We start from the raw sequence: 26,101 nt of genomic DNA on the forward strand, positions 1-26,101 counted from the left end.
TAAATTGAGTTGTTTCTTTATAATGTATATTACTTTATTTCTACAGCTTATTATTGTGGAAAAGGGATGCATGTCTGTAAAAATACAGGAAGTTTCATGTATTTCGCATTTACTGACATTTCCTATTCTACACGACGAAAGTTAAATATAAGTGTATCCCTGTCATTTCACAGTATTCTACCATTATTCATAAATATAGAAAAATATGTACAAATTAACAGGCCTCTCCTTTGGATAATTCCTAATAGTTTACACAGGATCATGAGTTCATGTTAGAATGTGAACATGTTACCAAAGTCTTTTGACTTCTCACGCAGCACCCCTTCCTTCCTTCCTACACTGTAAACATTTTTTTTGTTTTACCTTACCTTGTATTACCTTTAACTTTGTATAAAACGTTTTATCTGTTGAAATAAATAATTATTTTATTTATTTTTTGAGAAAATCGTTATCGTAATGATATTAACACTATTTCAATGATAGTCAGGCCTAGCTAGGTGGGCTATATCTTAGAAAATAACATGAAGATGAGTCGGTCTTATTAGTGATAAGATCCACATAAATATATGCAGGCATAATAACGTAAATATGGTTCCATTTTATTCGAAGTGACACTTAACCAAGTAGCAGGCAACAGTTTTATTGCAGCGTACTTTATCACTTCATAAAGTGGCAGGCCTAGGATACCATTAGAGACCACCTGCCATACCAATTTGTGGATTTCAATGAACCCGCCAGGGGCCATGTAATTTTAAGTGCAATACCTTTTGACAAAATGTGGTGAAATTGGTCTAGAAGTTCATGAACATTAATTGATGTGGTGAAAACTGGATGACAGCATTAACTCAATAGCTTGCACAGGTGACGTGTGCTTAAATTCTGTCTTAGGTCTATGTTATGTACTTTCTAACCATGTTAAATCACATCCTTCTCAAATATCCTGAGAATATCCTCCTCAGAATGTTGGTGTATCTCGTAGTAGTAAAACAGTGTGCATGACTGCGTAGTAGTAAAATAGTGTGCATGACTGCTTAGTAGTAAAATCGTGTGCATGACTGCCTAGCCTCTATCCCTCTCAATCCGGTAGGAAATGTGCTGTGATCACGAGGGGATCAGAAATCCTGGCATCCAGTCATGCGCTAATGTGGTATTTAAAGGACAGAGGTTTATTTGGATGGTGTGTGGGCAATTAGCTGCCTACAAGAGGACACAAGTGCGCACTGAGAGGACACAAGTGCGCACAGAATATCAACTATGAAGTGATGTGGTTTCGAGTAAGGTACTGACTTCTATTAGAGTGTGATTGAAGAAAGAGAATTCGTTGATCCACTGTTCCATTTAGCTAACTTTCTGGTGTGCGTCTTTTTGCCTATTCATTGCCTATGTGGAAGTACGGTTTGTTGGTGCTTTTCGGCGCCCTGTTTGTGCGCGGGCAGTTTCCAAGGGAATGTGTGACTCTGGAGGGACTTCGGAGTGGTCAGTGTTGTCCATCCCCGTTTGGGGTCGCGAATGACGCCTGCGGGTCCGCCACAAGACGTGGACAGTGTATTTCGATAGCGGCAGACGCAAGTCCACACGGCCCCCAGTACACCCACGATGGACGGGATGACCGTGAACGTTGGCCCATTCGCTACTTCAACCGAACCTGCCAGTGCAACGGGAATTTCACCGGTTATGATTGTGGCCGTTGTATGCATGGATTGGCGGGGTTAAACTGTGACCAACCCGTCGCTATCGGTACGTTTTGTTTTATCCCACTTTAAAACAAATAATCAAATGTTGCAGTTTAATTTAATTGAAATCACCAGTCCACATATCTGTTGAATAAAATAAGCTATGGTGTAAAGTCCTTAAGTATAAATACTTGAAAGTACTACTTAAGTAGTTTTTGGGGTTATCTGTACTTTACTTTACCAATTATATTTTTGACTACTTTTACTTTAACCTTACTACATTCTTAAAGAAAATAATGTACTTTTTACTCCACACATTTTTCCTGACAGCCAAAAGAACTCGTTACATTTTGAATGCTAGGCAGGACAGGAAAATTGTCTAATTCACACACTTATCAAGATAACATTCCTGATCATCCCTACTGCCACTGATCTGGCAGACCCACTAAACACATGCTTCGTTTGTAAATTACGTCTGAGTGTTGGAGTGTGCTCCTGGCTATCCTAAATAAATAAAACATGGTGCCGTCTGGTTTGCTTACTATAAGGAATTTGAAACAATTTATACTTTTACTTTTGATACATAAGTATATTTGAGTAATTATAATTACTTGTTATACTTAAGTATATTTAAAACCAAATACTTTTAGACTTTTACTCAAGTAGTGTTTTACTGGGTGACTTTCACTTTTACTTGGAGTCATTTTCTATTAAGGTAACTTTACTTGTACTCAAGTATGACAATTGGGTACTTTTTCCACTACTGAAAATAAGTAAATGATAGCCTATCACAAACAAACCTCTATACACCGCACCAATGCGCCGTACTTTACCAGGCTGTTGTCATAGACTAGACGTAACACAGTAGACGAAAATCCGGGACGCTAAAATTAGTAGGCCTGGATGTATGGTATGGTTGTATATGACAGAAGGTTACTTAAGGCAAAAACGAAAGAAGGGTGATGCGAATGTCTAAATCCAAAGTTTGCGTGTTCGAATCTCATCACGGACGACTTTAGCATTTTAGCTAATTATCAAGTTTACAACTACTTACTACCTTTTAGCTACTTGGCAACTACTTAGCATGTTAGCTAACCCATCCCCCAAAATTAACCTTAACCCTTTAACCTAACTCCTACCCCTAACCTTAACCCCTAACCAGGGTGGAAAAATAACAAATGATCATGCTTTAAAACAAGAAATGTATTAGTCGTAAGAAGTAATGTGGTATATTGCTCAATTAAATTTTATTTTTGTGACCTGAGTCTTTCAACCAATGTATGTTAAAATAAATCATTTAGATACAATAGTAAAAAGTAAAACATGTAAACAGTTCTACAAATGAACATCAAGAATCAACAAAGTGCCTGCCCTGCTACAAAATGCTGAGTGATACGACTTATTTATTAGTATTAGTTCAGGGCTTTAACGCTGATTTTATTTTATTAGGAGTACATACATTGATATTTAGGAGTACAACCAAAAATGTAGGTCCACAATACGATTATTTGAGTGTTTTAACGATAAGAAATGACAACTGGAATAAAACATTTTTGGAATGTTCCATGTTCAATCAAGCACAATTTACCCCCAAATATTTCAGTCATTATGTTTGATAAAAATGTTCAGCTACCCCTTTAAGGGGTGGCCATTACCATGGTAACGGCACTCCCTGTCTGTCAGAGATGATAATCTCATGTCTGCTCTACCAGCATACATTTGCAGCAAACTCAAAATTAATATTGAAAAACAATTTAGCGTTTGAATAAAGCCATGTAACTAGCCAAGAAACAGGAGGACAAAGTCACACTTTAGTAGCCTTTCAGGTCAATTTGACCAACTTCTACATTTGGGTTGAAAAAAAAACGGTTCCCAAATACTGTGTGCCACGCCAACGTGGCTGGTGAAATAGACATTCTTACCAGCTAATAACAAAATCTACCCATATTTGGCTGGTGATGGGTGTTAATTTCCCACCCTGCCCCTGACCCCTAACGTTAGCCACCTAGCTAACATAGCCACAACAAATTGGAATTTGAAACATATATGTATAGCTAATTAATAACATTTTGTACGAATTGTAATTCGTAACATATTAAATTAATTGTAATTCGGAGCATATCATATGATGATGGGAATACACAAATTAATATTATACCATAAGGTAACATATCACACTAATTTGAGTCCCAGATTGCCGTTTACTATGTCATTGAGTGAAGGTTGACTTTATGCACTGCCAGTCAACTGGTTGAAAGCCACATTTCTACACAGACTATGGAAAGCATACAATATTTTTTTTTTTTGAAAGGACACGAATGTCGTTACATATAGCTGCATTTTATGTTTGATATAATTCACTTTTTGCCTCATATTCAGGCAATGGTGTATGCGTAAAGATTAACGGTGACTGCGGATAGGTTACATGCCCAATAATTTCTTAATTTCTTTCCTCAAAAGAAGGTACTCATTAACGTATGAATGACTAAGTTGATCAAATGTTATTTTTCTCTTTAATTCTTCAGTCCGGAGAAACGTGATGCAGCTAAGTGCGGATCAGAAGCGAGCTTTCGTGACCGCACTAGACCAGGCCAAGCGCACAGTACATCCTGACATTGTGATAGCTACGCGGCGATACCAGGATGTCTTCGGACCCGATGGAAACACCCCGCAGTTTGAGAACATCACCATCTACAATTACTTTGTGTGGACCCACTACTATTCGGTCAGCAAGACCTTCTTGGGGGCCGGCCAGCCGAGCTTTGGCGGAGTTGACTTCTCTCACGAAGGTCCCGGTTTTGTGACCTGGCACAGGTTTCACCTGCTCCAACTTGAGCGCGACATGCAGGTGAGATGGGGTACCAGCAATTACATGCATGTCCCTGCATGTAATATGAACTGAAATAGTCAATAATAATGCAATTAACTACTTTTTTAGTGTGCCTGATATTCAATTGGATATCACAATATAATAGTCTGTTATCTCATGGTATAATGGATTTTCACCACCAGCAAAATCCATTTTAATCTGTAGGCTGGGCCTATTTATTACCCATCAATAGTCATTTCACTTTCCCTATTGTTTGCCTGAATTAGTGCCGCATTAAGCGTGAGGATATCTTTAGAGATGAAGCAATGTTGTACCATAATCAAGCAAGCTTTGCAGAAAATGTGCTTAAGCGTTTACTAGTCTGAGCCTAGATTTCCCATCTAATAGGGCACAAAAGAGCATCTGTTGCCCAAGTTATTTCTTGAATTATGCATTACTAATTGGCATTACTGACAAACGACTGTTTATTGTTTTCAAAGATCTTTATCTTGGATGTCAGTTGGCCAGCTATATTAGGCCTCAGCAATAAAGACAAATCATTATTTCATACAATGGAAAAAGTTGAATAAGGTGCAGCTAAATATTGAGATTGTGATACAGCTGTATGTTGCTGGATTAAAATAACGCAGGCACGATATACTTCTCCGTGACCATTTGTCACCATTTTATTTGCAGTTCATTATTGTGGTTTCTAATTGCACAAACTAATGATTGTTATTGTGTGCCCTTTATGTAATTCATTCTAACCCTACTCTCAATTTAGGATATGCTGCAAGACCCTTCCTTTGCCCTGCCCTACTGGAACTTTGCCATTGGTGGAAGCACCTGTGACATCTGCACAGATGACCTATTGGGAGCGAGGAGCAACCTCAATATGAATTCCATCAGCACCAACTCCATCTTCTCCAACTGGAGGGTGATCTGTGAGAGTGTGGAGGACTATGACACACTGGGAACCATCTGCAACAGTAAGCATTCAGTAGTGCGCTTATATCCTTCCAAGTTTTAAAGAAAACACCCTATATGGTGGGTAGAAGTTGCCTGTAGGCACAGATCTAGGATCAGCTCACCCTCCTGAAATGTTAAAATATGTAAAAGTCATTGAAATGATAGAAACATGCTCACAGGGACACCTGTGTCACCATTCCATATTGTGATACTTGTTTGCTATCATTACTATCATTGCTTACGCCCGGTTCACTATTCATACTTTGGTGCTATTGTCTGACAACGAGACAAAAATGGAGCCGTACTGGATGGCCACCCTTTGGCAAGCTCCGACCCAATTTAGCTATTTTGTGATTATTGTGTACTTTATTTTTACTTTATTTTCCCATCAAGGATTTGCTAACAACAGGAATCTCGAAACTGCAATATTATTTGCTTTTCGGAAATATGGCTGTCGGACAAGATACCCCCCATGGCTATCCTACTCGATGGATTCTCCATTCACCTGGCAGACAGGACAGTGGAGTCGGGGAAATTGAGGGGGGTGCCTCTATATCAACACCAACTGGAGTGCTAACTCCAGCTCGGTGGAAGTCTCAACCCACTGTTCACCCACCTTGGAATACCTGATGGTCAAATGCCGACCATTCTACCTCCCAATGGAGTTTTCAGCTATTATTGTGACTGTTGTTTACATTCCACCTCAGGACAAGAAAAATAACAAGCTGGCATTTAACGAACTGTACAAAGCAAGAAAAAAGCAAGAAAATCTACACCCAGCTTCCATCAACACTTCTCCAACACCACTAGGGGTGATAAAGACCACTGTTATTCTACCCACAAGCAAGCATACAAGGCCCTCCCTTGTCCGCTATTCGGAAAATCAGATCATGACTCCATACTCCTGCTTCCTGTTTACAATCAAAAACTCAAACAGGAAGTACCCGTAACTCGCTCTGTTGAGAAATGGTCACCAGAATCAGAGATTAAGCTACAGGACTGCTTTGCTAGCGCTGATAGGAATAGGTTTCAAGACTCCGCCGATAACATTGACGAGCTAACCACCTTTATCCCTGGCTTCATTAGGAAATGCATCAGCGACATTGTCCCCACGGTGAGGGTTTGCTGCTTCCCCAATCAAAAGACCTGGATTAACACCAAGGTTGAAGCTAAACCAAAGGACAGGGCTACCGCACACAGAGCTATTGTAGACAACCCTGAGGCTATGGCTGAGGACATGAACAAGTACAAGTCTCGCTATGACTGCCACAGAGTCATCAAATGAGCAACAGGACAAAATAGGAATAAGGTGGAATCATATTACACAGACATGTGGCAGGGGCTACAGTCCATTACAGATTACAAAGGAAGACCCAACTGTCATCTGCCCGACGATGCTTCTCTACCAGACAAACTCAGTTTTTGCACGCTTTGACAACAACAACACTGTGCCGGGTGTGAGGGCTGTGACCGACCCAGAGGATTGGGTGATCTCGCTCTCCAAGGCCAACGTGAGAAAGGTCTTTAATAAGGTCAACACCCGCAAGGCCGGTGCGGCCCGACGTTATTCCAGGGCGCGTTCGCAGAACAGCTGGCAGGCATATTCACTGTAATTTTCAAATTCTCCTTGTCTCAGTCAGTAATCCTCACATGTTTTAAGATGACCACCATCATTCCTGTCCCCAAGAACTCTAAGGCTTCATGCCACAATGACTACTGCCCTGTAGCACTCACTTCTATAATCATGAAGTGCTTTGAGAGGCTTATTATGGCATACATTAACTCCACCATCCCATTCACCCTAGACCCACTCCAATTTGCATACCACCCCAACAGATCCATAGATGACGCAATCTCAATTGTTCTCCACCCTCCCCTCCCCTGCCCTCACCCACCCGGATAAGAGGAATACCTCTTTCTGCAACTGGATGCTGGACTTCCTGACAGGCCGACCCCAGGTGGTGTGGGTAGGCAACATCACCTCCGCCACACTACTCCCTGATCACCGCCAGGCTGTACTCCCTGTTCCCCCACGACTGCATCAAGTATGCTGACAACACAATTGTTTGAAAGGCCTGATCACCGGCGACGATGAGTCAGCCTACAGGGAGGAGGTCAGAGACCTGGCAGTGGGGTGCCAGAACAACAACCTCTCTCTCAACATCAGTAAGACCAAGGCGCTGATCGTGGACTACCGGAAACGGGTACATCGACGGGTCTGCAGTGGACCAGGTCGAGAGCTTCAAGTTCCTCCATATCCAAATCACTTAGACTTAAGACTTAAAATGGTCCAAACACGCTCGCCTATTCCCCTCAGGAGGTTGAAAAAGTTTGGCAAGGACCCTCAAATCCTCAAAGTGTTCTACAACTGTACCATTGAGAGAATCTTGACTGGCTGCATCACTGCCTGGTATGGCAATAGCACCACCTTCAATTGAATAGCGCTACAGTACTGTACATCATTGGGGCCGAGCTCCCTGACATCCAGGACATCTATATCAGGCAGTGTGATAGGAAGGCCCGGAAAATCGTTAAAGACTCCAACCACCCACGCCAAAGACTTCTCTCTGCTTACACACGGCAAGCGGTACCGGTGCATCAAGTCTGACACAAACTTGCTCTTGAACAACTTCTATCCCCAAGCAATAAGACTGATAAATAGCAAACAAAATAGCTACACGGACTGAGTAAACCTTGTGTCTTTATTAACCTTTTATGTACATTTCTGCACTCTCTATGCACACTCACAGAGCCCTACACACTCACTCACTCCATCATCTGCTCACTCACACATAATATTAACGTACATTTATACTGACTCTACACACACACCCACTCACATACAAGCTTCTGCTACTCTGCTCATCTTACATCCTGATGCATAGTCACCTTACACCTATACATATCTACCTCCATCACACCAGTATCCCAGCACATTGTAAATATGGTACAGGAACTGTATATATTATGTTTACTTTCTTATTGTGTTCTTCATATTTCTTCTTTCTTGTGTGGTCTTCCGAGTATTACATTGTTATTGATTATTGCGTTGATGGGTTATGAGTTTTCAAAGAATGCATTTCACTGTACTTGTGAATGTGACAGTAAAACTTGAAACTAGGGTTTCAAAGCGGAGGGGGCCTTGGACCTTCTTCTCCAATAGGGTGATTCCTGGAAGGAAGGTTGGAAGTAGGAAGAAAGGAAAGAAGGAAGAAAGAATAGAAGGAAGACTGAAAGAAAGGAGCATCTAAATAGTATTTAAACTGGGCCCGGGTGTGTCCTTTAGCACTTGCAAACTTCCCAAGCCTATTTACTATCGCCTCTATTAGCCCAGGTTACTGAGAACCCTCTTAACCCTCTTAACCCTCTCTCCCCCCCAGACACTGAGACCACCCCCATCAGGAGGAACCCAGCAGGTAACGTGGCCCGCCCCATGGTGCAGCGTCTCCCTGAGCCCCAGGATGTGGCAGACTGCCTGCAGGTGAACACCTTTGACACCCCTCCCTACTACTCCACCTCCTCAGAGAGCTTCAGGAACACCATCGAGGGTGAGTGGCTATTGCTGGTCTACACCAATATATGCAGTCATTCACATTGATGCACAGATATCACAGACACCTACACATACTGTACATATGCTTACAACCCTCAACTGAACATTGAGGGTTGTTGTGAATGCTGACATACACAACCGTCTTAGCCAACAGAGAAAGAGGGAAATCTGTCACTCCGTGAGCTTTACATCTCCGGGAAGGTGTGATGTCGCTGATGTACTCCAGCCAAAATGCTATGGGCGAGTTTCACATCCATGAAGCATGATTTCCTGTATTTAATCTCAAACTACTGTGTTGTGTGCGCAGGCTATAGTGCCCCCCAGGGAAACTACGACCCTGTGGTACGGAGCCTTCACAACCTGGCCCACCTGTTTCTGAATGGAACAGGCGGACAGACCCACCTCTCGCCTAACGACCCCATCTTCGTGCTGATCCACACTTTCACCGATGCCATCTTTGACGAGTGGCTCAGGAGGCACGCCCCAGGTAATAGATCCCATCCTACGACTGATGTCATGTTCAAGACCTGATCATTGTCTTCCTGTGCTAGTATCTTTGTCTATGCTTGCTTGTCTGAAAATATGATGCTCTTCCATCCTTTTGCCAACTAGTGAGTGTAGAAAACATTAAGAACATCTTCCTAATATTGAGTTGAGTTGCAGCCCCCCTCTTTAGACCTCAGAACAGCCTCAATTTGTCGGGGCATGGATTCTACAATGTGTCGAAAGCATTCCACGTTTATGCTGGCCCATGTTGACTCCAATGCTTCCCACAGTTGTGTCAAGTTGGCTTGATGTTCTTTGGGTGGTGGACCATTCTTGATACACACCGTAAACTGTTGAGCATGAAAACCCCAGCAGCTTTGCATTTCTTAACACAAACTGGTGCACCTGGCACCTACTATTATACCCTGTTAAAAGGCACTTCAATATTTTGTCTTGCCCATTCACCTTCTGAATTGCACACTTACACAATCCATGCCTCAATTGTCTCAAGGCTTAAAAATCCTTCTGTAACTGGTCTCCTCCCCTTCATTTACACTGATTGAAGTGAATTTGAAGTGAAGTGACATCAATAAGGGATCATAGCTTTCACCTGGATTCACCTGGAAAGTCTATGTCATAGAAAGAGCAGGATTTCCTAATGTTTTGTACACTCACTGTATGTGTTTGTTGAATATGCTGTATTTTACAGGTTGCTTTTTACCTTGTAGTTACTTATAAATGACATGGTAAAATTGTAATAACACATCAATTACATGATTACTTTGTAAACTAAGATTCATAATACACACACCACTATGCAAGTGGTGTGTGTAGGAACCCACCAGGTACAACCCTAACTCTGTAAGCAAGGGCGTAGCAGTAAGTCGTCCTGTCGTATCGTCTCTCTGTAAATATCTGTAAATATCGTCTCTTTTTCGTTTTAGATATTTTTCTTCGGATATCTTTAAAAACATTTTGCTAACCTAAGCTTCCAAATACTCTCCTGCAATCCGCCTCACCCAATGTAGCTACTTTTCCTAAAGTATTTATATTTACTTCGGAACCGGAACCCCTCAACTGAAGCTAGCCAGCTAACCACCAGCTATGCTAGCGGTCTTCAGCTAACCGGTCATCAGCTAACCTTTAGCTCGGAAAGCTCTCGCCAGTTCGAACAACGCAACGCTAATCACGCAACGCTAACTTCACAACTAGCTATCGAGCTAAACCGCAACCCTGGTTGATTACTCCTGGCTAGCGTTTCCACCCACGTAGCTTGAAGCTAGCCCGGCCAGAGCTCCTGTGTTCCTAGCATACTCCTGGGCTTCTATACCCGGACCCACGACCGGTCTATCGATGTCACTGCATGAAGAGGAATAAACAGACTCACCCCATCGCGACGTCCTCCAAAGGCTAACTCTCTAGCCCTCGCTATCTCCTTGCTTGCTAATTCGGCATGCTAACTGCTAGCTTGTTTAGCCCAGGTCCGCTAACTACTACCTTGTTTACCCCGGCCTGCTAATCTGTTAGCTTGTTAGCACAGGCCTGCTAACCGTCTGCATCGCAGTGGCCCATATGTACTTTCTATCTCTTCCCGATTTTTAAAATTTGTTTATACCTTCCGGAAACCTGCCTCACCCAATGTGATACGGAATCGTCGCTATTATTTTAAATTTTTAGAACACACTCAAGAACCTCCAGAAGCTAACCAGCTAACTAGCTACAAGCTATTTAGTCATTGTTAGTTTTTTTAACCTGGATAACACTCGCCAGTCCAGCCCCCCTGCCCCATCCACCGCTGCCCCTGGACTCTGATCACTTGGCTACATAGCTGATGCACGCTGGACTGTCCATTAATCACGGTACTCCATTCTGCTTGTTTGTTTTATCTGTCGGCCCCGTTGCCTAGTCAATGCCATTTTACATGCTGTTGTTATGCTAGCTGATTAGCTGTTGTCTCACCCACTGTTTTAGCTAGCTTTCCCAATTCAACACCCGTGATTACTGTATGCCTCGCTGTATGTCTCTCTCAAATGTCAATATGCCTTGTATACTGTTGCTCAGGTTAGTTATCATTGTTTTAGTTCACAATGGAGCCCCTAGTCCCACTCCTCATACCCCTGAAACCTCCTTTGTTCCCCATTCCCACATATGCAGTGACCTCACCCATTACAACCAGCATGTCCAGAGATAAAACCTCTCTCATCATCACCCAGCGCCTGGGCTTACCTCCGCCGTACCCGCACCCCACCATACCCCTGTTGGCGCATTATGCCCTGAATGTATTCTACCATGCCCAGAAACCTGCTCCTCTTATTCTCTGTCCCCAACGCTCTAGGCGACCAGTTTTGATAGCCTTTAGCCGCACCCTCATACTACTCCTTCTCTGTTCCGCGGGTGATGTGGAGGTAAACCCAGGCCCTGCATGTCCCCAGGCACCCTCATTTGTTGACTTCTGTGATCGAAAAAGCCTTGGTTTCATGCATGTCAACATCAGAAGCCTCCTCCCTAAGTTTGTTTTACTCACTGCTTTAGCACACTCTGCTAACCCTGATGTCCTAGCCGTGTCTGAATCCTGGCTCAGGAAGGCCACCAAAAATTCTGAGATTTCCATACCCAACTATAACATCTTCCGTCAAGATAGAACTGCCAAAGGGGGAGGAGTTGCAGTCTACTGCAGAGATATCCTGCAAAGTAATGTCATACTTTCCAGGTCCATACCCAAACAGTTCGAACTACTAATTCTGAAAATGACTCTCTCCAGAAATAAGTCTCTCACTGTTGCCGCCTGCTACCGACACCCCTCAGCTCCCAGCTGTGCCCTGGACACCATTTGTGAATTGATTGCCCCCCATCTAGCTTCAGAGTTTGTTCTGTTAGGTGACCTAAACTGGAATATGCTTAACACCCCGGCAGTCCTACAATCTAAGCTAGATGCCCTCAATCTCACACAAATCATCAAGGAACCCACCAGGTACAACCCTAACTCTGTAAGCAAGGGCACCCTCATAGACGTCATCCTGACCAACTGGCCCTCCAAATACACCTCCGCTGTCTTCAACCAGGATCTCAGCGACCACTGCCTCATTGCCTGTATCCACAACGGTGCCGCAGTCAAACGACCACCCCTCATCACTGTCAAACGCTCCCTAAAACACTTCTGTGAGCAGGCCTTTCTAATCGACCTGGCCCGGGTATCCTGGAAGGACATTGACCTCATCCCGTCAGTTGAGGATGCCTGGTCATTCTTTAAGAGTAACTTCCTCACCATTTTAGATAAGCATGCTCCGTTCAAAAAATGCTGAACTAAGAACAGATACAGCCCTTGGTTCACTCCAGACCTGACTGCCCTCGACCAGCACAAAAACATCCTGTGGCGGACTGCAATAGCATCGAACAGTCCCCGCGATATGCAACTGTTCAAGGAAGTCAGGAACCAATACACGCAGTCAGCGTCAGGAAAGCTAAGGCCAGCTTCTTCAGGCAGAAGTTTGCATCCTGTAGCTCCAACTCCAAAAAGTTCTGGGACACTGTGAAGTCCATGGAGAACAAGAGCACCTCCTCCCAGCTGCCCACTGCACTGAGGCTAGGGAACACGGTCACCACCGACAAATCCATGATTATCGAAAACTTCAACAAGCATTTCTCAACGGCTGGCCATGCCTTCCGCCTGGCTACTCCTACTTCGGCCAACAGCTCCGCCCCGCCCCCCCCGCAGCTCCTCGCCAAAGCCTCTCCAGGTTCTCCTTACCCAAATCCAGATAACAGATGTTCTGAAAGAGCTGCAAAACCTGGACCCGTATAAATCAGCTGGGCTTGACAATCTGGACCCTCTATTTCTGAAACTATCCGCCGCCATTGTCGCAACCCCTATTACCAGCCTGTTCAAACTCTCTTTCATATCGTCTGAGATCCCCAAGGATTGGAAAGCTGCTGCAGTCATCCCCCTCTTCAAAGGGGGAGACACCCTGGACCCAAACTGTTACAGACCTATATCCATTCTGCCCTGCCTATCTAAGGTCTTCGAAAGCCAGGTCAACAAACAGGTCACTGACCATCTCAAATCCCACCGTATCTTCTCCGCTATGCAATCTGGTTTCCGAGCCGGTCACGGGTGCACCTCAGCCACACTCAAGGTACTAAACGACATCATAACCGCCATCAATAAAAGACAGTACTGTGCAGCCATCTTTATCGACCTTGCAAAGGCTTTTGACTCTGTCAATCACCAGATTCTTATCGGCAGACTCAGTAGCCTCGGTTTTTCGGATGACTGCCTTGCCTGGTTCACCAATTACTTTGCAGACAGAGTTCAGTGTGTCAAATCGGAAGGCATGCTGTCCGGTCCTCTGGCAGTCTCGATGGGGGTGCCACAGGGTTCAATTCTCGGGCCGACTCTTTTCTCTGTATATATCAATGATGTTGCTCTTGCTGCGGGCGATTCCCTGATCCACCTCTACGCAGACGACACCATTCTATATACTTTCGGCCCGTCATTGGACACTGTGCTATCTAACCTCCAAACGAGCTTCAATGCCATACAACACTCCTTCCGTGGCCTCCAACTGCTCTTAAACGCTAGTAAAACCAAATGCATGCTTTTCAACCGATCGCTGCCTGCACCCGCATGCCCGACTAGCATCACCACACTGGATGGTTCCGACCTTGAATATGTGGACACCTATAAGTACCTAGGTGTCTGGCTAGACTGCAAACTCTCCTTCCAGACCCATATCAAACATCTCCAATCGAAAATCAAATCAAGAGTCGGCTTTCTATTCCGCAACAAAGCCTCCTTCACTCACGCTGCCAAGCTTACCCTAGTAAAACTGACTATCCTACCGATCCTCGACTTCGGCGATGTCATCTACAAAATCGCTTCCAACACTCTACTCAGCAAACTGGATGCAGTTTATCACAGTGCCATCCGTTTTGTCACTAAAGCACCTTATACTACCCACCACTGCGACTTGTATGCTCTAGTCGGCTGGCCCTCGCTACATATTCGTCGCCAGACCCACTGGCTAGGTAAAGCTCCACCTTATCTCAGTTCACTGGTCACGATGGCAACACCCATCCGTAGCACGCGCTCCAGCAGGTGTATCTCACTGATCATCCCTAAAGCCAACACCTCATTCGGCCGCCTTTCATTCCAGTACTCTGCTGCCTGTGACTGGAACGAATTGCAAAAATCGCTGAAGTTGGAGACTTTTATCTCCCTCACCAACTTCAAACATCAGCTATCTGAGCAGCTAACCGATCGCTGCAGCTGTACATAATCTATTGGTAAATAGCCCACCCATTTTCACCTACCTCATCCCCACAGTTTTTATTTATTTACTTTTCTGCTCTTTTGCACACCAGTATGTCTACTTGCACATCATAATCTGATCATTTATCACTCCAGTGTTAATCTGCAATATTGTAATTATTCGCCTACCTCCTCATGCCTTTTGCACACATTGTATATAGACTCCCCTTTTTTCTACTGTGTTATTGACTTGTTAATTGTTTACTCCATGTGTAACTCTGTGTTGTCTGTTCACACTGCTATGCTTTATCTTGGCCAGGTCGCAGTTGCAAATGAGAACTTGTTCTCAACTAGCCTACCTGTTTAAATAAAGGTGAAATAAATAAAAAATTAAAAACAAATTTGTTTAGCTCTGGGAGGCTTTTTTTGTTGTATGTCAGGGCCATTTGTTCAGAGGCTGACTCTTAGCTGATATATTTTGCAGATTCTGCAGTCTATCCTTCAGAGAATGCCCCCATTGGTCACAACAGGGGGTACAACATGGTTCCCTTCTGGCCTCCAGTGACCAACGCTGAGATGTTTCTTACAGCCCCTGAGAACCTTGGCTACTCCTACGAGGCCGAATGGCCAGGTGTGTATTGTCAAGATAACTACAGGCTGAATGGCCAGGTGTGTATTTTCAATATACATACAGGCTGAATGGCCAGATGTGTATTGCCAATATAAATACAGGCTGGATGGCCAGATGTGTAATAATAATAATAATAATATATGCCATTTAGCAGGCGCTTTTATCCAAAGCGACTTACAGTCATGTGTGCATACATTCTACGTTTGGGTGGTCCCGGGAATCGAACCCACTACCCTGGCGTTACAAGCGCCATGTATTGCCAATATAAATACAGGCTGAATGGCCAGATGTGTATTGCCAATATAAATACATGCTGAATGGCCAGATGTGTATTGCCAATATAAATACAGGCTGAATGGCCAGATGTGTATTGCCAATATAAATACATGCTGAATGGCCAGATGTGTATTGCCAATATAAATACATGCTGAATGGCCAGATGTGTATTGCCAATATAAATACAGGCTGGATGGCCAGATGTGTATTGCCAATATAAATTCATTATGGATATTTGTCTTATCTACTATGTATATAACAATGTGGTCCACGTGTTAAACAGTACCAGACAAAAGTTTGGACACCTCCAGGATGGTCCACCATTCCAGGATTTTTCTTTATTTGTACTATTTCCTACATTGTAGAAAACATCAAAAGTATCAAACAACACATATGGAATCATGTAGTAACCAAAAAACTGTTAAACAATATTTTATATTTGTGATTCTTAAAAGTAGCCACCCTTTGCCTTGATGACCATTTTTTTGTTAATGCGTTTGAGCCAATCAGTTGTGTTGCAAGGTAGGGGTGGTATACAGAAGATAGTCCTATTTGGTAAAATACTAAGTTCATATTATGGCAAGAACAGCTCAAATAAGCAAAGAGAAACGACAGTTCATGATTACTTTAAGACATGAAGGTCAATCAATGCGGACATTTCAAGAACTTTGAAAGTTTCTTCAAGTGCAGCCGCAAAAACCATCAAGCGCCATGATGAAACTGGCTCTCATGATGACTGCCACAGGAAAGGAGGACCCAGAGTTACCTCTGCTGCAGAGGATAAGTTCATTAGAGTTACCAGCCTCAGAAATTGCAGCCCAAATACATGCTTCACAGAGTTCAAGAAACAGACACATCTCAACATCAACTTTTCAGAGGAGACGATGTGAATCAGGCCTTCAGGGTGAATTGCTGAAAATAAACCACTACTGAAGGACACCGATAGGAAGAAGAGACTTGCTTGGGCCAAGAAAAGTGAGCAATGGACATTATAGCGGTGGAAATCTATCCTTTGGTCCAAATGGGATATTTTTGGTTCCAACCGCCGTGTCTTTGTGAGACGCAGATTAGGTGAACGGATGATCTCTGCATGTGTGGTTCCCAACTTGAAGGAAGAGGTGTGATGGTGTGGGGGTGCTTTGCTGGTGACACTGATTTATTTAGAATTCAAGGCACACTTAACCAGCATGGCTACCACAGCATTCTACACGACACACCATCCCATCTGGTTTGTGCTTAGTGGGACAGTTGTTTGTTTTTCAACAGGACAATGACCCAACACACCCCCAGGCTATGTAAGGGCTTTTTGATCAAGAAGGAGAGTGATGGAGTGCTGCATCAGATGACCTGGCCAACACAATCACCCGACCTCAACTCAATTGAGATGGTTTGGGATGAGTTGGACCGCAGAGTGAAGGAAAAGCAGCCAACAAGTGCTCAGCATATGTGGGAACTCTTTCAAAACTGTTGGAAAAGCATTCTAGGTGAAGCTGATTGAGAGAATGCCAAGAATGTCTAAAGCTGTCATCAAGGCAAAAGGTGGCTACTTTGAAGAATCTAAAATCTAAAATATATTTAGATTTGTCTAACACTTTTTGGTTACTACATGATTCCATGTGTTATTTCATAGTTTTGATGTCTTCACTATTATTCTACAATGTAGAAAATAGTACAAATAAAGAAAAACCCTTGAATGAGTAGGTGTGTCCAAAATTTTGACTGGTACATATATATATATATATATATATATATATATTTTTTTTTACCATGGTTACAGTCTGTCTGTGTGTGACTCTTTGCCAGTGTCACATTCCATACAATTACAAATGTAACTGTTATAAATCTTGTCTCCTCACTATAGCTGCTCCTTTCACTTTGACCGAGATCATCACCATTGCCATGGTGGCGGCCCTGGTCATCGTGGCTGTAATCTTTGCTGCCACCACATGTGTTGTGCGCGCCCGCTCCTACAGCAAACTGGACGGCCGCCAGCCCCTGCTGGGTGAACAGTACCAACGCTATGACGACGACAAAAGCCAATCCGTGGTCTGAGCTGAATGTGAAACTACAGGGTCATGCTCATTAGGGCACAACAGAAAATGTGTAGTCGTTCCCTGTTTTTGTCCGTTTTCTTTTGTTTATTGACTAATGAACTTGATTCAGGCTTAGCTGAGTGTCACATGTTTGCAGTTATGTAATTAGATTACAAATTCATGTTTTTATCATTTCAAATGCCGTATAATATGCGTCACAAACTATATTCCGGGAGTGGTCAAATGTTGGCAATGGAGGGTGGCAGTGTGGGTAGAATTAGGTGCGTTAATGCTGGTCGGGAACAAAAACCTGCACACAGCGGCCCGTCCTCTCATGGCCAAGTTTGACCACAACTGCTGTAGTCCATAAAATAGAATCTAATTGACTGTATTACTCATAATATGGAATCTAATCGACCCTGTCACTCATTCTACTGTTACTATTACGGAATGCTTTGACCTGTATAACTATAGATTCTGAGGATAACAATGATTTTCTGTAAATGTGTAAACATATTTAATTTTATTTGAATCATTTTGGTTCAAAATGGAACATTTTTAATTCCATTGAAAATATGAGTTGATTAAAGAAAATAAAAGATTAAGAATTGTTCTTGTATTATTATAATTTCTGCAACACATGTGGAGTGTAATGTCATAATTCATACATAAGCACTCTCCTTAAATATAATTTAAAGAATAGAAAAACAACGGGGTCATATCTAAAAAGTTGAATAGCCTAGTTTCACACTCTGGTGTAAGTAAATGTACATTTCCATGAATTGCCACAAGGTGGTAGAAGTGAAGTTGAATACAACGTGAACAGAGTAGTGAGGGAGAGGACAGTGTCAATCAAGGCTAAATGTGTTGCTTTGAATACATATATGATCATTAATTAGATTGTACATTAACATTTTAGTCAGTTAGCAGACGCTGTTATGCAGAGTGACTTACAGTAGTGAGTGCAGACATTTTAATAGCTTGATCTACGAAAAAAGTTAGGTTAATTAGCTTTTAAAATATAGCTTTTAAAATGTATTGATTTCATTATGCTGGTATAATAAAACTGTAGCCTAATAACGATGTAGCCTACAACTATGCAAATAGGCTACAGGCCTATTGGTTTGAATTAATATACATTCAGCACGAAAGACCGCTTATTGTAACCTACTTTGCTAGCATAAAATGTAAATTTAGTCGTTTGTATGATTGAACTGATGATTAGTAAATTACTGTAGGTTACCATATGGATGTATTTTGTGCACAATTAACCAAAACATATGCTGTGACAGTTGCCTTACGATTACAGCAAACAGGCGTGGTTTCAAAGTCCCACCTGTCTGGGTTCATAAGCTCCATATGGGTGTCTCTGTGGCTGTTATCCAACTGTGCTGTTCGAGTATTGTTTCAGTGGACACGACTGACACCGGCGGACGGGACTTCCAAAACGACAATTTTTCACGGATGAGTGTAGTGGCTTTGCAGTAGGCACCATAACGGGATATGTATCTATTTTGTTGTGGATTGCACACTATATTTTGAATTGGTGAGAATAATCGAATGGGGCAACTTTGTTTTTGAATTACTTTTCTCTGCAACTGTGTGCCTATAGATAGAATTATAGAAGTCGCTTTCAACCTCGGATCTCAGACCATCCTAAAACATTCATAGACGCATACGGATAAGAAGGCTTTTCGAAAGTTTAAAACCATCAAGGCTATAACCTTTTATTTTCTTTGAACGTGAAGTCAGCGCGAGTCCTCAAGCCACTGAACCCTATAATTTGCTCTCTCGGTTGTTCCTATTGCACATTTTGAAAAACGTAGCATATATATATTTTTTTTTGTTTATAGGCCTAGTCTTACTGTAATTCTACAATGGACGGGGAACACGTCTTACGCGATTTTAAAGATATCGAGACAAAGTTGGGTCGCAAAGTTCCTGAAAGTCTCATTCGTTCCCTTGCAGGAGGAAATAATCATCATGACAAACATGAGGATACAAAATTGGCGACACCGAAAAACCAGTCGAACTCTGCTGATTTGAAACGACTGGAGAGCAAGATGTTATTTTTGAGACAGGAAATGGTAAGTGATTGTCCCAAAGATGCGTCTATATTTACAAATATATTTAATTCAGTCTGTCCCTGTCGGTTTGGATCACTGAGTTTCTTCATACCACAGGAGGTTGGTGGCACCTTAATTGAGGAGGACTGGCTCGTGGTAATAGCTGGAGCGGAATTAGTGGAATGGTTTCAAACACATATTTTTCATGTGCCATTCCATTGTCTCCGTTCCAGCATTTATTATGAAACATCCTCCCCTCACCAGCCTCCTGTGCTTCATACAGTAAGCCTTTGATAACGTTTTTTGACTACCGAAGCAGACATCCAAAACAGGTACTGTTGCAATTCGACCAGGCTTTTTCAAGTCTGTTCACTGCATTTTCAAAACCTTTCTTTATATTCAGTGATGCATTGCATTAAGTGCAATTTACACCAGCCCCCCAGTGTCTGGTCTGGAGCGTGAAGTCTCTGCTAATCGGCTACTGCATAGCAACCAATGATATATATAAACCCTGGATTTCGGAGGATATGTGTTGGCCATTGAGAGGCTTTGAACCGCTGGTCAGCCATATTGGCACTCCCCAGTAGGAGCAGTCCTTCATAGGAATGAATAAATTAAATGAATGAAACAGTATTTCAATTAAAGACTAAATTAACATGTATTTAAGCATTTTGTTGGTGTAGTGGAAAGAGTAACATTAGTCATTTAAAATAATTCTACTTTAAGGACATTTATTAAAATATATTATTTCATTTTTTAATTGTATGTTTAGCGCACATAATATGCATTAAGGTGTCTGTAATAAAACAAATTAGGCAAAAACAAATGTAGAATGTAAATGCATTTCTATAGCTTCCAAAATATTTTTAACATCGGTGAGGGAGTGCCAAGATGGAGGCATGGTGGCTTCAACACAGCACTCCCAGATAGTCATCTAGTGTGTATATAAATTATTGGTTGCAACGGAGTGGTGCCAAAAGCCCTGGTCTTCCTAGAAAGAATATGTAAATTAGGATCGCTAGAAAGGTGGAAAAAAAAATATATATATAAATAAATAAATAATAGATGGCCACTTTGGGCTCTAAAATTAGTTTATTATGATCAAGTTCTATCCTCGCAGTGAATTATTTCACAACAAATCAAGATATTTAATGAAATAGTGATCCATTATACTACTACAGGTGACGTCACACAGGGGCTGCATCTAGCAGCTCTAATAATTTTTATTTTTTATCTAGCAGCTCTAAGCAGGATGAAAATGACTACATAGACCAGGATCCTTTGCTAGTTACAGCCACCTTTGCAAATGTTTGCCATTCAACAACATGGCGTGCTTCAAATTCAAATACTACCGGTTTTCATGCGCCATCGTGAGTTTTCCAGAGGAATACGTGGATTTGTCAGGGCTTTCACTGTCTACTGGTTTTAATGTATATGAATTTATCCACGCTAACAAAAGAGCTTTCAGCTGCAGTAGTCTGGTTGTTGTCCACAAGGTTATGCTTTAGGCAATATTGAACGTTCACTGACCTATGATATCTTCACTCAGCATGTTATGCAATAACTTCCAGACGCCTGATGGCAATCCAACTTTTATTGCCCTTGTGTTCATAGGCTATACTTTTGTCTTCTCAGAAGTTTATGGATTACTTATAATTGTGATCGCATGTTAGCCCATTCATAGATGCTAACTACCGTTAGCACCTTTTGACGGTAGTATCTTCTGGCTGGGGGAGATTTGTTAAGAGCCCTGACACTTGCTATAAATGTTAACACGCATCGCTTGCGGTACGGTTCTGGAAACATAAGGAACATATCTTTCATATCAGCAGGAAATATATATATACAGTGCATTCGAAAAGTATGCAGACCCCTTCCCCTTTTTCCACATTTTGTTACGTTACAGCCTTATTTAAAATGCATGAAATAAAAAAAATGTTCCTCATCAATCGACACACTACCCCATAATGACAAATGTAAACAGGTTTTTAGAAATATTGGCAAATGTATTAAAAATAAAAAAACAAATACCTTATTTACATAAGACTTAAAATTGAGCTCACGTGCTGCATCCTGTTTTCATTGATCATCCTTGAGATGTTTCTACAACTTGATTGGAGTCCACCAGTGGTAAATTCAAATGATTGGACATGATTTGGAAAGGCACACACCTGTCTATAGGCACACACCTGTCTTACCCAAGAAGGCTCAACGCTGTAATCGCTGCCAAAGGTGCTTCAACAAAGTACTGAGTAAAGGGTCTTATGTAAATGTGATATTTCAGTTTTCTTTTGCTAAAATTGAATAAAACCTCTTTTTGCTTTGTCATTATGGGGAATTGTGTGTAGGTTGATGAGAAACGTGATATTTTAATCCATTTTAGAATACGTTTGTAACATAACAAAATGTGGAAAAAGTAAAAGATTCGGAATACTTTCTAATTGCACTGTAAGACAACAAGAGTACTCTGCTGTGTTCCCTCCCTACTATAGGGAATGCCCCATTTGGGCCATCTAAGGCTTTTGTGCTGTTGTCACCTCTTACAATCTCAATTTATTCTTTAATCCAATCAGGCTGCTCCTTATATGAAGCAGTCCCACATGAAAAAATGAATGGAACCTTTTCCGGGTTTTATATTAAATGTAAAATGTAATGTAAATGTTTTATGACTCATATGGTGGTACTCAACCAGTTGTCTGTATCCATGTAAATCTTGTGTATTCCTCAACAAATATTGCATTAAAATGATGTATATTGTTATAACATAGGTATAAAAACATTTTGTTGAAAAAAATAGCCTATAGCCCCATTTTAGACAAAGCCCAGAATAATGAAACTTGTTTTAAGCGAAGTTCAGAAAATATCTTAAACGTAACGCTTGTAAGTATTGTTGGAGGGTGGCTAAATCAATACAGTGTAATGACTACCATCTAAAAAGCAAGCAGCAGTAAATCACATTAGCTAAACCTATCTTGTGATTCAATACCCCATTCGAACCAACTTTAATTGACACTGCTAATACTGTTGTAAAATTCCACTATGCTCCAGCTCAACATGTGTGCACACATGGAGGACGGGTTATATCAGCAAAGCAAACACTGGCAGAATTATGAGCTGAACGGGGCCTGTCGCGATCCACTCCCAAGAAATGGCTCTTTTTTATAAAGCCAGTTGTTCGGGAACATTGTATCAGACATCAGGCGTAATGCTTTTTGACTGCTGCCACTAACTATCCATTGGCGTAAATGGCTGGCTATTTGTCGCTGGTAGCCTGGGAGAATCTTTCAGAATGAGACCATAGACAACTTCCCCCCACCCCGACTCTATGGGGATTGTCATGCTGCGGTGGTAAATCAATGGTGGTACTGTATAGGCATCTGGGCGAGAATGTCCTTCTATGCAGTCACAGGCCACTACTGTTACATGCCTATGATGGAAGGATTTCCTGTGGCATCCTGTTCTGTTTGTCTTTGTCTACATGTCATTTCCAAAGAGTAGAGTGGTGTCTTTACTATCCCCCAGGGGCAATTTGCTTTTCACTATTACCAAAATACATGCTGGTGTTGGCATCTCACAAAAATGGAATAGGAAAGCAATATATATATATTTTTAAACAATATTGTAGGCCTACTTGTTGGAAGTGTGTTATTGTGTGACTTTATAATACATGTGGGTTTCAAGTTGTCCAGTTTCTAGTCCAAATCTATAACGATAAAGGCCTTAAATGTATCTCCTTCTCACACCAAACGCAGGCCCACCTCCGTGCCATCGATGTCAAGCTGATGCAGCAGCTAATGTCCATCAACGACGGCATCGAATCCATCAAATGGGTGATGGAGGACAAGGAGGGCCTAGCCAGTCGTGAAAGCAGCCTGACAGGCAGCCTGTACAGCCTATTGGACAGCCAAGATGACACCTCTTCACGCGGCAGCTTCACCAGTCTGCACGACGGACACAGCGATGGATTGGACGGGATATCCGTGGGCAGTTATCTGGATACGTTGGATGAGTTAGCCGAAGACCTTTCGGAACACACTTCTCCGACGGACCTTGATCTATTCTCTGATAAACCTGTTATAGAGGACGAGACTTTCAGCAAGCCAACAATGCGACTCAGAGTGGACTCCGATGAGTACTACTGCTTTGGATAGCTCTGTGTGGCTAAGAGGCTAATACAAACGCAGACAAAGACCAGAGGGTTATTTTTGCCTAGCGCTGTCAAGATTTCAAATTCATATCAAATCAAATACAGTTGGCATGGTAACTTTGATAACATTTTTAAATTATGATTTGTTCCCTTGATGACCTACATTCTTTTCCTGCTGCTAAGTGTTCTACAGTGATGTCACAGTGACATTTAAGTGGTTTTACAAAGGGCAACTATTCACAGTTGTGCTATTTTGTATCATAAAACCAAATTCCTTTTTGTCTAATGCATGTACACCTCACTAAACCATAGCTGCTTGTCCCTTCACAAAAACAAGTAAGGATGAGCTTTAAACATAATTAGGGATTGAATTGTCATACTGATAGGAGGTTAAAGGTGCAATTTGTAAGTTATCTGTCCCAACAAGAGGAACTGCAACCACAATCAACCTAAAACAAATACAAAATAATGCTAAGTAGTGCACCCTCTTCCTCCTCATTCTTGGTGGTTGCTTGCAGTGCTCTCCAAGAGCGTTGGAGTCCACTTTTTTTTAAACAGAAAATCGAACTTACGAATTGCACCTTCTTAATAATAGTTTTGCTGTTTGTTTTATTTTTATTGACACAGCTCACTTGGCAAAAGTTAGATGAATTTTTCACAATTTTCTTTCAGTGCACACTGACTGTACTCCGAAGAATCTGATACCTCAGTGTCTTGTTTCCCTTTTCACTTAGATACCATGTCTTTGGTTAGCCATTCATCCATAAGAACTAAGGTAATGTAGTATATAAGGAATTAGTGGTAATTTGGAGCATTAGCGGTTCCATGCTGAGACATCGTCTGGAGTGGTTTAGTGGGGCAAAAATACTACATTTCCTTCAGGCTATAGCATCCAAGTGCAATTTGAAATAAAAAATTGATTTTGACAGCTATGTGCTTACATGCTAAACATTGGACAGGTACTTTGCTCTTTCTTACTTTTTTTATTTAGACAGATTGCAGTCAACATTGCCATTCCCAGGTCAACTATTTTTGTTTTTTTTGTTTTACCACAAGAGATTAATTGCAAAGAAGTTCCAAAGCGGAAATCTTGAAGTTCACAACACTTAATTAATTGAATTACTATATGGTATTTTTTTGATTACGTTTAATAACTTAATTTTTGAGCTAGTCAAAACTTTAATGACTGGTAACTGACAAAGTTAATTACAAAAGTAAGGCCATTAATTTCTGTACAAAGATGATTTTGCTTTAAATTCCACTTTCTGTGTCTTCACATGACCTGTGTGTGTTGTGCCCTTCATGTTGCCTACTTTTTTAACATTGTAACTTATTGGTGTTGAAAAGTCTGTTGGGGAAAATAATATATTGTGATTTTCTTCTTTCTCAGTTTCTGTGTACAGTTTAGTTTAATCTACATACACGCTAACACACACACACACTGGTTCTCATGATTGCCAGCTAATAGTCTGTTTGTGGTAACATGCAATTAGTGGAGAGAAATTGACTCCATTTTGGATTATTTAGTAAGACCACAGAAGCGCTCATATGCACATTTTTATGCTGAGACAGTCTTGCTCCATTTTTGTCAGACTAGTGAAGTTCCAACGTGGTCGTTTGAAAAATGTACAATGGAAAATTGTGCTCAGTTTGGGCTAGATTCTATCAGATTCGCACTAGCTGACACCCATATAGTGGTTGCTTTTACGTGTCGGAGGTGGAACTGTGTTAGAGCTACAAGCGTTTCCCAGCATTATACCTAAAGCTTTGCTGCACGCAATCGCATTAAGAGAAATCCCATGCAGCCTTGTTTACAAGTTTAAACTCTGGAATGTGAGACATAATCTACACCTCGATTAGGCTGATATAAATCACCCTTATTTCGTCGAATGATTTTCAATTTGAGCATCATTATTTCTATATAGCCTACTCTTTATCGTTCTAAACTTCTAATGCAAGTGGGGTGGGTGTGGCTTTGTAACAATGATCACAAGAGCAGCTGCTCACCGATTGGATAGCTCCAACGCAGGAACACCTCCGACACCGTCAAAACATCAGCTATGCGGGTGTATGCTGTTGCCGGTTAACGCTTGATCTGATTAAATCTAAGCCTTACTTGGAAAAAACACAAAGCAAAGAGGGCTATTACATCTTCTCAATTCATGAAATTAAAGTACATTTTCTTTTATAAAACATTTGAACTATTAGTG

The 26,101-nt window shown here is 41.7% G+C and overlaps 2 protein-coding genes across 2 annotated transcripts; both read left to right on the forward strand.

Annotated features, from left to right (window-relative positions):
• Positions 1–1,027: 1,027 nt before the first annotated feature.
• LOC118368772 (5,6-dihydroxyindole-2-carboxylic acid oxidase-like) lies at positions 1,028–18,286 on the forward strand. Its single transcript, XM_052497221.1, has 7 exons — positions 1,028–1,737; positions 4,199–4,521; positions 5,267–5,471; positions 8,832–8,999; positions 9,312–9,491; positions 15,223–15,369; positions 17,507–18,286. Exons 1-7 carry the CDS (start codon positions 1,383–1,385, stop codon positions 17,695–17,697), a joined length of 1,569 nt encoding a protein of 522 aa, XP_052353181.1. The 5' UTR covers positions 1,028–1,382; the 3' UTR covers positions 17,698–18,286.
• Positions 18,287–19,027: 741 nt separating this feature from the next.
• LOC118368773 (leucine rich adaptor protein 1-like) lies at positions 19,028–25,280 on the forward strand. The gene is made up of 2 exons (XM_035753161.2): positions 19,028–19,765; positions 23,497–25,280. The coding sequence occupies exons 1-2, from the start codon at positions 19,556–19,558 to the stop codon at positions 23,893–23,895; spliced, it is 609 nt and encodes a 202-aa protein (XP_035609054.1). The 5' UTR covers positions 19,028–19,555; the 3' UTR covers positions 23,896–25,280.
• Positions 25,281–26,101: the final 821 nt, after the last annotated feature.

Source organism: Oncorhynchus keta, chromosome 35 (assembly GCF_023373465.1).
Source record: "Oncorhynchus keta strain PuntledgeMale-10-30-2019 chromosome 35, Oket_V2, whole genome shotgun sequence".
In the NCBI taxonomy this organism is placed as follows: Eukaryota; Metazoa; Chordata; class Actinopteri; order Salmoniformes; family Salmonidae; genus Oncorhynchus; species Oncorhynchus keta.